The sequence below is a fragment of the Rhincodon typus genome, chromosome 15 (genome assembly GCF_021869965.1).
Source record: "Rhincodon typus isolate 14 chromosome 15, sRhiTyp1.1, whole genome shotgun sequence".
NCBI classification, from domain to species: domain Eukaryota; kingdom Metazoa; phylum Chordata; class Chondrichthyes; order Orectolobiformes; family Rhincodontidae; genus Rhincodon; species Rhincodon typus.
Window position 1 is genome coordinate 51,960,092 of NC_063346.1, and position 12,768 is coordinate 51,972,859.

Consider the following 12,768-nt stretch of genomic DNA (forward strand, 5'->3'; position numbering starts at 1 on the left):
AAAATATGAAAAGCGTGTTTTGAAATTTCTACTATTGGGTGATGCCATTTTTTTAGTCATGTTTCTTTTGCAAATCTCTGACAAATTCTGCAGTGCAGGAAGGTTTATAATTTTTTTTTCTTCGGGAAGATAAATGTGGCCCTTTAGCTTGGGAAATTAAAAAGGTCAGAAGAATACTGAAAACTACGCTTTGTACTCGAGGTAATTAGTATGATTTTGTGAAAGGGAAATCATGTTTTACAAATTTGTTGCAGTTCATTGAAGGAGTAACATGTGCTTAGAATGCTGGTGCCATTTTGACCTGTTGTTTGCACCAGATCCATTTTTACATAGAAGTGAAATGAGACATAGAATACCTTTTCATGATGAGCAAACTTCTCAAATTTTTTTTGAATATCTTAAGTTAAATTTAACTGGGACCTTTTCCTAACGTTGTTAAGCTTTCTACATTTAGTCATAGGATTGCTCTTGAACTGAATTGTTAAATAGTTTTGTGACTTTGCTGATGTCAGATTATCTTAAAGACATGACCAATTCACAAATGGCCTTTGTGAAAATAATTGGAACCCTTACCAGATCTGGGATGTATGTAACTCTAGTCCTGCACCCACTGGTTGATTCTTCGTAGCCCTCCGAGGTAGCCAAAACAAACTCCCTTTGTGGAAAATAGTGTAGTGTTTCTGCAGTGTGTTTTAATGGTGAGGGAACAGCAGGTACTGGCATTCTTTTTTTTTAAAAGAAACAGAATTTGTGCCTATTCATGGTCTGAACTAATGACATGACACATATCATAAGTATCCTGTCTGTTTGTTATTTTTGCAGCTCCTGCTAGTGCTCCAACCCCGGTTAATCCCTCACCAGCTCAGGTTGTCGAGGCTGGAGATTCACAATCTGTGCATCAAGAGCAGGTAAACCATTTCAAAATCTGTATATGTCTTGTCCAGTGAACTACCTCAAATCTCCACACTCATTCATTTGTGATCTAGAATCATAGAAAGCCTTCAGTGTGGACACAGTCCATTTGGCTCATTGAGTACACGCCAACTCTCCTGAGAGCATCCCCACCCCTATCCCCACCTTATCCCTGCAATTCTCATTATCAGGGTAGGAATGTGAATTTAGTAGATTGGCTTGATAGTTTTGATTGGTGGAGCAGGCTTGAAAGGCTGAGTGGCTAAAACTCCTGCTCCTAATTTGTTTATATGTAGAAAGGGAGTGATTGATACGTGTTTTTGTTTGCTAAAGGTATGAAGAAGTGAGAAATATGGAACCAAAATGGGCAAATGAAGTTAGGATTTAGAACGACGATAAGACGACTGCTCATGTTTTATTCAGTTGGTTTGCTTTGATGATGTGTGCAATGTATCATGGTTTGGATATCACAGATTGACATTCCAGTATTTTGTATAAAGCGATGTTTTATCCAAGCCGTGCAGTTATGCAGCAACCCGAATGTTGCTGCACCCTTTTTAAAAAAAAAAAATCACCTTGCACTCAGAAGAAACATTGGTCATGAGGTGCTGGGACATGGCCTTGTGTTCTCAATTGTCCCACCAATATTAAGCAGACTGAGAAAAATAAATGGTAAGTCAATAAAGTGACTCTTTATGGAGTGGCTTGCAAGTTCTGCTTATACTTTTGAGACTGTGTGTGGATGAATTGAACAAATAGGGAGAGAGGTGATTTGGGTTATGGGAGTGTATTTTAATGCAAAATAACTGACGGAATTTGTAACTTGTAAGTTTAGCATGTCAGCTGTGGTCATTCTTGGCTCTGATGCACAAGGTTGTGGTTCATGTTCCACTCCAGAGAGTTAAGCACACAACTTGTTTTCGAGGATAAATGGACACGGTCTCTTTCCAGGCATTTGGATTTCACACCATATTCAGTTTGGTTTTGTTGCATTACACACGAATAAGTGGTAAAATCGTTTCAATCTTGAAATAAAAAGATTAGTTTTTAATACTGGACACATTGATAAAAGAAACTGGAGCCAAATGCATGGATTATTTTTGTGAATGTTTGGTCAATTAACTGCTGACATGGAGTTGTGGTTGTAACGAACGCTACTGAGAACTGGATATCAAGATACGGTTCCCTGTGCATGCACTAGTTGAGAGGCTGATCCACTACAGTTACTTGAAAAAATAAATGAAAGAGAGCAGAAAGGAAGCTGTGGGATCTGTTCAGAAGTGGTTTTTTAAGTCCTTGCTTGTTGCAACTTAAGTGAAAACTCCTTCCTGTGGGGTACTACATAGAACAAATTCTTCAATCCACTTTTGTTGTTGGTCCTTCTGCATTCAAATGAAAGCATTACGCGTTGTAAATCCAAAACCATCTTGAACAGTTCACAAGATCAAGAGTGATGATTTAGAATATTGAAAAAAGTTGTTAAAGTTTAAGGAGATTGAGAAGGTGTTCTTGTATCACGCAGTCTATTAGAACATGTAAAATAGATCCAAAGAGGTTTTGCAGAATCCTTATGCCTCTAAATGAATGTTTTGTCTTTAGGACAGTACGACCTTGCATTCAGAAGACAATTTGAATGTGAAAGAAGATGCAGCACGTGCCAAAGACACCAAGCCAGCCTTTGATGATGAAGGGAATACGTGCTCAATCTGCTTTGAGCCATGGACGAATGCAGGAGAACACCGTCTTGTTACTCTGCGGTGTGGTCACCTCTTTGGCTATACCTGCATCGATCGGTGGCTGAGGAAACAAGGAGGAAAATGTCCACAGGTAGGTTTGCAGCATGCTTTTGGGGAAAAACAATAAAAGAAACTTCTATTTTTGTTAGACTTTCCCTATAGTGAGAACTGCCCAAATAAATTGAACCACTGAGCTGGAATCCATGTTGGCTACAACCTTCCTTGTTCTGATATGTAATGGTTTTTGCTGCATTTCTACAGGAGGGAGGAGAGCAATAAATGACACTTGAAATGAAGCCTGAAGCTAGCTTGTAGTTTACCTTGTGCTCACATACAGCGCTAAGTAAACTTGACCGAGTTCAAAGCAAGCAGAGTGGGAATGTTCTAGAATTTATTTTGTTTTTCAACGAGATTTTACAGTTCTGATTGTGCTTTGCAGTAAGCGTGCTGTTTGCTTTTGAGAGGAACCTTAGCTCTGCCTATCACTTGATGCTTATGCCGGTTTGCACACAAACAGTCCTGTTTGGTGGCTTCACCAGGTTGGCACCTCATTTTTCAGTATGCCCGGTGCTGCTCCTGGCATGTCCTCCTGCAATCTCTGTTGAACCAGCATTGCTGTCAGGGTTGATGGTAATGGTTGAGTTGGGGATATACTAGGCCATGGGGCTGCAGGTCGTGCTGGAGTACAATTCCGCTGCTGTTGGTGGCCCACAGCACTTCATTGACGTCCAGTCTTGAGCTGCGAGCTTTATTCAAAGTCTGCCGGTTTAGCATGGTGAAAGTGCCACACAATATTATGGAGGGTATTCTCAATTTGAACACAGGACTTCATCTCCACAAGGACAGTGTGGTGGTTGCTCTTAGCAATACTGTCATGCATCTGCAGCTGGTAGATTGGTAAGGATGAGGTCAAGTATTTTTTCCTTCTTGTTAGTTCCCTGACCACCTGCCACAGACCCAGTTTAGTAGCTGTGACCTTGAGGACCCAACCAGTTCAATCAGTAGTGCTGCTGTCAAGCCACTCTTGGTGGCAGACAATAAAATCCTTCACCCATAATAAATTTTGAACCCTTGCCATCCTCAGTGCTTCCTCCTAGTGTTGTTCAACATGGCAGAGTACTGATTTAGCAGTGGAGGGAGAATAGTGCATGGAACCAGCAGTAGGTTTCCTTGCTCATGCTTAACCTGAAGCAATGAGACTTCATGGGGTCCACAGTCGATATTGAGGATTTTCAGGGCAGCTCCCTGCCAACTGTATACCACTGTGCCGCCACCTCTGGGGCTGTCCTACCAGTGGAACAGGACGTATCAAGGGATGATGGTGGTGTTGTCTGGGACATTGTTTGACACATACGATTCTGTGAGTATGCCTGTCAACACAGGCTGTTGCTCGACTAGTCTTTGAGATAGCTGTCCCAATTTTGGCATTAGCCACCAGATGTCAGTGAGAAGGAACAATAGGGTTCCTTCTGTTGTCTTTTCTGGTGCCCCAGTCAGTACCGGTTTAATTTCTTGTTGACTGGAGCCACATATTGGCCAGACCAGATGAGGATGGCAGATTTCCTTTCCTTCCCTTCCCATTAGTGTAGCCAGATGGCATTTTCTGACAATCGACAATAGTTTCATGGTCATTAGTAGAATCTTAATTTCAGACTTTTTTATTGAATTCAAATTCTACCATCGGCTGTGATGAGATTTGAACCTGGGTCCCCAGATCATTTATGTGGGTTTCTGGATTAATTGTCAGCAATAGTACCACTGTGTCAGTATTTAGGTTGCACTTGAGCCTCCTCCAGTTGTTACTGAACTAAATCTGTCAACATAAGCATTTTTTTTCCTCCTCCTTCATGTATATGAATGTAGCCTTTCCTTAAGTACATTGCTCGCTTAAATCACTGTGGTACGGAGTTCCACATTTTCCATACTCTTCTGATAGATAAGTCTTTTTCTGAATTAGCTATTTTAACTCTTGTTGCCTACTTTGCAATGATGGCCTCTTGCTTTGCTCTTTCCCTACAAGTGAAAACATCCTTTCTCTGCCTAGCGTGTCATTTTCATAATTTCCAAAATCTTTAATTGGGTCATCTGCAGCCTTTTTCTTGGAAAGGTGATACTGTCTAATCCATTGAGGCTGTTTTATAACTGAACTATAATTGATTTGTTTTTGACTTCTACAGTGTAATAAGAAGGCTAAGCGGTCAGATGTGGTGGTGCTGTATGCCCCAACCTTGAAAGCTGTGGACACCAGTGAGCAAGAACGATTGAAGAGGTATTCGCTGATGATGCATAAATACTTGACTCTCACTTCTTTGACTCTCATACTTTCACAATTGCAAAAAACTATCTAACTCCTGTGGAGGAACCGTGAGAAAGGTCTGACATACTTGGAATCCTTTGTATTGGTCAAGTCACAAAGCTTAAAAAGTGATGTGCACATGTTTGAGAGAGCACAGGGAGATGTTGTGTATGATTCAAAGGAGGTGCATGGGGTAGTTTACCCAAGTTCAGAATCTAAAGCGTAGATGTGGACACTTTAATGCAGTGGCTCTGTAACTGGACTAGTTTTCAGTGTAAACCATCTGACATTGATTTAAGTGATTTTGAAGTCTTCGGATTGTCATTAAAAATGCAACCTGTCAGAGAAGGAAGTTTGCCGTCTTGCCTTCATGAGATGCCACTCCCACCCCAATTGGGTTGGTCCGAGATTAACTGCTCTCTTAAATGGCTTTGTATTCCACTACTCTGCTACCATCAATTTTTTCAGGATCTGTGTATGCCACATGTTGCATATTAAATGCTATGTATATAATTTGTGCTAATGTAGTTGTAGAGGGAAGACCAGTCAACTCATCTTGCCAGAGTTACTTATCCCCTGACAGTGAATTAAAGTAAAGCTGAGGGAAATGGTTTAAGGAGCTTCCTCTAAAAGACAAAATACAAAGTTGGTCAAATAAAGCGAATCCCTTAATATTAGGCAGAGAGCTGAAGCTGTTAGTGCCACCTCACATGCTTGAGGCAGTGTTGTCAACTTCCTAGCCTCTCCTCTTGAGGCCAAGTCCTCTTGATTGCTTGGAGGGTAGGTTAGGTGCATCCCCTTAGGAAAACCGGCATCCCCAGGTTGTGCAAGTGCATATCAGCTATCAGCATAATAGCAACATAGTGATTCTGCTTACCAGAGGAAGGAACTGATAACACCAGCTCCAGCAAATCTAGTTGCACTTCAATCTTGGGTGTATTGTCGAGATACCACAGCAGAAACCAAGTTTGTTTCCCCAGGGAGTGAGGAGAAAACTCTGAAAAATCACTTCTAACTACTCTTCCATAAGTGTTCAATGGAAGGAAAACAGAAGGCAACATTCAGAGCAATGTTATAGCTTGGTTTTCCTTTGTCTTGCAACAACCTTGCAGATATTTCTAAAGTTCCTGCTTTAGTGTCTACCCAACGCATTGCAAAGAAGGGTAACTAGGAAATGTTAATTAATATTTGTTAATTCTCAATTAATACTTAGGAATTCTGTTCAGTGTTATTTCACTGTTCTCAAGTTAGCCCAAATTCTACAAAATACTAGCCTGAAAATGTGGCTAGAACACCTGACCTCAATCCTTTGAAAAGGTTCACTGTGAATCTGACCCCAGTGGATATTAGAGATAAACTCCCTCTTTTCTCTATGTTCCCTCTCCCCAGGGAAAGAGTCTGCCTGCCATTCGCCACTTGCCCCAAAGCGGCGTGGCTACAACAGGTTCCAAAGCTCACCTAGATCAGAAAGTTGCAGATTTATGCCCCACTGCAGGAGGTAATCAAGTCTGACATTCCAGTGAAGTATTGAGAGAGAGCTCCAAGTTGCTCCCTTTGGATAAGAATTAAATGAAGGCCCCATCTACCGTCATGTGTTTAGAAGATCACATTAATTCAGAGGTGCATTCTTCTCGCTCTCTCATGTCCATATGCTGGTGAATATTTATCCTGTAACTACTGCTATTAATACACCTGATCTGGTCGCTTTCACTTGGCTGTTTGCAAGAGGTTGAAATTTATGCCACATTTGTGACTGCATCCCAAAAAATAGGAAATTGCTTGAATTTTGTCCCTTTTACCTTCACTGTGTCCTTTCTCCTGGGCAGTGATCTGGAGAAGGAGCAGGTGATGCGTCGGAAAGCAGAGCTGGAATCTGCTCAGTGTCGCCTCCAACTACAGTTCCTGACAGAAGAGTGCAGCAAATTACGTAAACAGCTGCAGGTAAGTGTCAATCTGCTGTGAGTCCTCATGAATAAGTAGAGAAAATGGAAACTTTCCAATTGGCTTCAAGTCTCAACAGAATTTCTGCAATTGAATACTGTTACTGTTACAGCTCATACATGGGCCTTGAATTCTGTTAGTAAGTTTAAAGCTCTTGTGGTTTGTTTTCTTTTGATTTGAGGTTGGAGCAACTGATTAACATTTTATGTTTCTCACAGTGTGAATTCTCTACATTGTGTTTGTACCTACATGCTGATTACTGTACATTTGGATTCTGTGTGTGTGTATTGTTTGATTTTCCTCCATTTTGTTTTTGGTTATACAGCACTCACTTGACTGCAAAGACAATTCTATGTATCTGAACAATTATATTTCTCATCTCTAAGCTTCAGTACAATTCTTCTAATCTTGCTGTAGTTGATTAAGGAAGTTTTACATACAGTTCACAGTTTGGAACATAGGTGCAGGAGTTGATCATTCGGCACCTCAAGTATGTCCTGCTATTCAGTGAGATGGTGGCTGATCTGTGGCCGAATTCCATACACCTACCTTTGACCCGTATCTCTTAATATCTTTGCTTAAAAATTTATCTATCCCAAATTTGAAACTATCAACTGATCCAACATCTGTTGCCGTTTGTGGAATAGAGTTCCAAACATCTACCACCCTTTGTGTGTAGAAGTCTTCCTAACATATCTCTCCTGAATGGTTTAGCCCTAATTCTCGGAGTATACCCCTAAGTTCTAGAATCTCCAACGAGTGGAAATAGTTTATCTTTACCTACCTATCTTTTCTTGTTAATAATGTAAAGACTTGGATCAGATCACCCCTTAAGCTTCTAAATTCTAGAGAAAAGAAAGCTAGTTTGTATAATCTCTCCTTTAGAAATTAAGCCCTGAAGTCCAGATGTTATTCTTGTAAAGCAATGACGTATTCCCTCCAAGGCCAATAATTCCTTCCTAAGGTGTGCCCAGGTTTGCTCACAGTATTCCGATGGGTCTAACCAGAGTTTGTACAGGTGCAGCATGACTTCTGCATTTCTATTCTCCAGTTGTCTTGATATTAAGGCCAGCATTCTATTAGCCTTCTTAATTATTTTCTGTACTTGTTCATGACATTTCAAAATTCTATGCCTCTGAAGTCCTTATAGAAGGTATCCTCATCTATCCTTTTTCAGTCCATAATGAATAATCTTCCATGCTTATATTGAAATCCATCTACCATTCACCAAGTCTATCAATATACCTTTATAATATTATTATGATATTATCTAAACAGCCTATAATGCAGCCTAACTTTGTGTCATCAGCAAATTGGAATATATAACTTTCTATACCATTATCCAAGTTGTTAATAAATAACATGAATAACTGAGGCACTCTCTAAGATGCTTCTGGGAGACAATCCTGCCAATTTGAATACCTGCCGATCATCGCTATTTTCTGTCATCTGCTGTTCAACCAGTTTCCCAGCCATGTCACTAATTTGCCCTGAGTTCCGTGGGTTTTTTACTACGGAGAAAGAAATGGAGTCTAGAGAATGCAGAGAAATAAACTGTGATGTTTTAAAAACAGTTCACATTACAGAGAAGGAGGTTCGGGAGGTCTTAGAGAATATAAAGGTGGATAAATCTCTGGGTCCTGATCTAATGTATTCTGGAACGTTGTGGGAAGTAAGGGAGGAAATTACGAGACCCCTTGCAGAAATATTTGCATCATTTATAATTACGGATGAGGTGCCTGATGACTGGAGGGTGACTAACGTTGTATTTTGTTTAAGAAAGGTTGAAAGGAGAAACCAGGGACTATAGACGTGAGTCTGACTTCGGTTGTAGGTAAATTGTTGGAGGTGATTATAAAATATTGGATTTATGGATATTTAGAGAGGCAAAAAATGATTAGGGATAATAAGCACTTTTGTGCCAGGAAAATTTTGTCTCACAAACTTGATGGAGTTTTTTGAGGAAGTTACCAAAAAGATGTTGATGGTAGAGCAGTAGACATTGTTTATTTGGATTTTAGTAAAGCCTTTTGACAAGGTTCCGCATGGTAGACTAATTAGTAAAGTTAGATCACATGGGATTCAGGGTGAGCTTGCTAATTGGATACATGATTGGCTTAACAGCAGGAGACAGAAAGTAATGGCAGAGGGTTGCTTTTAGAACTGGAGGCCTGTGACCAGCAGTGTTTCACAGGGATCAGTTCTGGGTCCTCCTTTTTTTTGTTTATTATTTATATAAATGATTTGGATGAGAATATAGAAGATGTGGTTAGTAATTTGTGGACAACAACAAAATTGGTGGCATAGTAGACAGTGAAGAAGGTTTTCTCAAATTACACAGGGATCTTGATCAAATGGGTCAATGGGCTGAAAAATGGCAGAGGAGTTCAATATGGATAAATGTGAGGTATTACATTTTGGTACAACAAACAAGGGTAGGGCTTATACAATTAATGGAAGGGCCTTGTATAGTGTTCTTGAACAGCGTGACCGAGGGGTGCAGGTACACAATTCTTTTGAAGTTTGCGTCATTAATGGACAGGGTGGTTAAAAAGGCTTTTCCTTCGTTGTTCAGTTCTTTTGAGTATAGGAGTTGGCAAGTTATTGTTGAGGTTGTACAGGACACTAGTGAGGCCCCTTCTGGAATACGGTGTCCAGTTCTGGTCGCCCAGTTAAAGAAAGGATACTATCAAGCTGGAGATGGTCCAGTAGACATTTACCAGGATGTTGCCAGGTATGGAAGGTTTGAATAAAGAAAGGCTGGATAGACTGGGACTTTCTTCACTGGAGTGTAGGAGGTCGACAGGCGACTTCACAGAAGTGTATAAAATAATGAGAGGTAGAGATAGAATTAATAATGGTAGTTGTTTTTTCCCCGAGGGTGGGTGATTTCAAGACCAGGGGGATTATTTTTAAGGTCAGAGGAGAGAGATTTTAAAAAAGGCATGAGGCAAATCTTTTACACAGAGTGAAATGAACTTCCTGAGCAAGTGGTTGATGCGGGTACAATTATAACATTTAAAAGACATTTGGATTAGTGTATGAATAGGCAAGGTTTGGAGGAATATGGTCAGGAGCAGGCAAGTGGGACTAGTTTAGTTTGGAATTATGTTCGGCATGGACTGGTCTGTTTTTGTGCTGTGTGACTCTGACTTCTGCCTTAGTTAATGGTCTCATATGTGGGACTTCACCATATATTTCTGGAAGTCCACAGACATTTCCCTATCCACGACCTTAGTCACCTCCTCAAAAAAAGTCTCAAAGGTTTGTCAGGCATGTCCTACCTGTCAAGGTTCTCCCTGATTAACTGAAAATTTTCATGGTGTTCAGTTACCTCATCCTTGGTTACAGACCTCAACAAGTTCCCCACCACAGATGTTGAGCTAATGGCTCTGTGATTCTTTGGTTTTGCTGTTTTGCTCTTTTGCCCTTCTTAAAAAGTAGAGTGACACATGCAGTTGTCCAATCTAGAGGGACAACTCCTGTATCTAGGGAGCCCTGGAGGATTACAGTTAAAAAAATATACAATATGCTCCCATTACTTCCTTTAATGCCCTCCTATGGAAACCATCAGGTCCTGGGGATCTGTCACTCTTTTTAGTTCCATTTAATTTCCTAATTATCAATGTTTTACTTGCATTAATCGTCCCTGTCGTTTATCCAGTATTGTCTCCTGACTTGTGGCAAGCTATCCTCCTTTTCTATTCCAAATGCTGAGGCAAAGTACTTGCCCATCATGTCTGCACAGTTTGTGCTTGACAGTGAACTGTGAGTTGCGAAAATTTGCTTTAAATTTGCGAGTGTATTCAAAGCCACAGTTGGCGTCAAGGTAATTCTGCTTGCTCAGTGTTGTCTGATCTTCAGGTGTAGTTCCGTTGAGTGATGGTCCCTTGATAATTGTGCTGAGAGATGAAGGGCAAAGTCCAGGTGTGAGATTGCCTTTGAAATGCTTACCTTTTGGATTTGCTGCCAAATCCCCATGCTCCCTATTCTTTCTTCTCTATTTCGCTGAATGCCATTTGTGATTCCCCACGAAAGCTAGTTTGGCCAAGATGTTTGATACTTGGCGAAGTGAATAATTAAATTGCATTGCATTCAATTCTTGCAGCTTATCTACAGTTGTATGTCAGTACTCATATTTGTGGACTCATATCAATTAGTCAGAAATAATGATTGAGTTCTAAATTGACCAAAATTCATTATAAAAGAGTTCCACTGTTCACTTTTTATTTTCCTATTTGTTCATGGGATGTGGGTGTCACTGACTAAGCCGGCATGTATTGCCCAGAGGGCAGTTAAGAATCAGCTCCATTGCTGAAGGTCTGGAGTTGCATATAAGCTAGACTGCGTAAGGATGACAGATTTCTTTCCCGAAAGGACATCAGTGAACACAATGGGCTTTTACAACAATTGACAGTGCCATTAGATTGCCTTTTAATTGCAGATTTTTATTTTAAATTCACATTTTGCCATCTGCCATTGTGGAATTGAAACCCATGTACCCAAAACATTAATTTGGGATTCTGGATTACTCGTCAGCACAATGCTGCTGCCTCCTCGTGCATGTGTCTAACTTTATATTGAATTGGCCCTGGCACACAGACTTAGGGTTGACCCTGTTTGCCTAGTGATCTGGTATTGTGCTGACCCTGGCACTCTAGGTTTCTATCTGAAGCATGAACTGCCTGAACACGTATGCGCATGTTAAAAGGAAGGTGGGTAAAAGCCTTCATAGCCATCTAGTTCAGATTTAGTGCTGACATCCAGTGTTTACTCCTCCCCGATACTATGGTGGAATAGGGACAGCCAGCCAGTGACGCCTACATCCCACAAGTAAACAATAAAAAAAAAAGTCAAGCAGCATAGGTGAGTGTCATGGCCATCACTAAGGAGAAGCTGAAGGGTCTGAAGGTGGATAAATCACCAGATGGACTACATCCCAGATTTCTGAAGGAAATAGCGGAGGAGATTGTGGAGGCACTGGGGTCATCTTTCTGGAATCACTGGAGTCAGGGAGGTACCCAGAGGACTGGAAAATACCTAATGTAAAACTCCTGTTTAGGAAGGGAGGGAGGCAGAAAACAGGAAATTATAGGCTGGTTAGCTTGACCTTGGTCGTTGGTAAAATTTTGAGAGTCCATTATTAAGGATGAGATTGCAGAATACTTGGAAGTGCATGGCAAAATATAGTGGAGTCAACACTGCTTCATCAAGGGGAGGTCAGGCCTAATAAATCTGTTAGAATTCTTCAAGGAGGTAACCAGCAAGTTAGACAAAAGACAGCCAATGAACATGATCTATGTAGATTTCCAGAAGGCCTTTGACATGGTGCCACACAAGAGGTTGCTAAACAAAATAAGAGGTCATGGTGTTAGAGGCATGGTTGGAAAATTACTGTCTGCTTTCTGCCAGTCAGCCAGAGATAAAGAGGTCTTTTCTCAGGATGGCAGCTGGTGACTAGAGTTCTGCAGGGGTCCATGTTGGGACCACAACAATTTGTGTTATATAGTAATGATTTTGATGAAGGAACCAGGGCATTGTTGCTAAGTTTGCAGATTACACCAAGGTAGGTGGAAGGACGGGTAGTATTGAGGAAGTGGAGAGGCTGCAGAACGACTTGGACAATCTAGGAAAGCGGGCAAAGAAATGGCAGATGGAATATAATGTGGGAAGGTGTGAGGTTATGTACTTTGGTAGGAAGAATATAGACAGAGTATTTTTTAAATGGGGAAAGGCTTTGCAAGTCTGAAGCACAAAGGAATTTGGAATTCAGGACTCTTGTATGGTTTACTTGCAGGTTCCGTTGGCAGTTTTGCATTCACTTTAAGAGGAATGGAATATAAGAAAAGAGATTTATTGTTGAGACTGTATAAGGCTTGGGTC

At 40.8% G+C, this 12,768-nt stretch overlaps 1 protein-coding gene and 1 long non-coding RNA gene across 3 annotated transcripts in view; one reads left to right on the top strand and one right to left on the bottom strand.

Annotated features, from left to right (window-relative positions):
• Positions 1–12,768, top strand: part of rfwd3 (ring finger and WD repeat domain 3) — a 33,607-nt gene that overhangs the window by 8,078 nt on the left and 12,761 nt on the right. For both annotated transcript variants that reach the window (XM_048605840.1, XM_048605839.1), the window contains exons 4-7: positions 823–908; positions 2,512–2,739; positions 4,826–4,917; positions 6,771–6,885. In XM_048605840.1, coding sequence (XP_048461797.1) covers positions 823–908; positions 2,512–2,739; positions 4,826–4,917; positions 6,771–6,885 — 521 coding nt within the window. The remainder of the gene's footprint in view (positions 1–822; positions 909–2,511; positions 2,740–4,825; positions 4,918–6,770; positions 6,886–12,768) is intronic.
• Positions 1–12,768, bottom strand: part of LOC125485013 — a 49,482-nt gene that overhangs the window by 682 nt on the left and 36,032 nt on the right. The window lies entirely within an intron of this gene.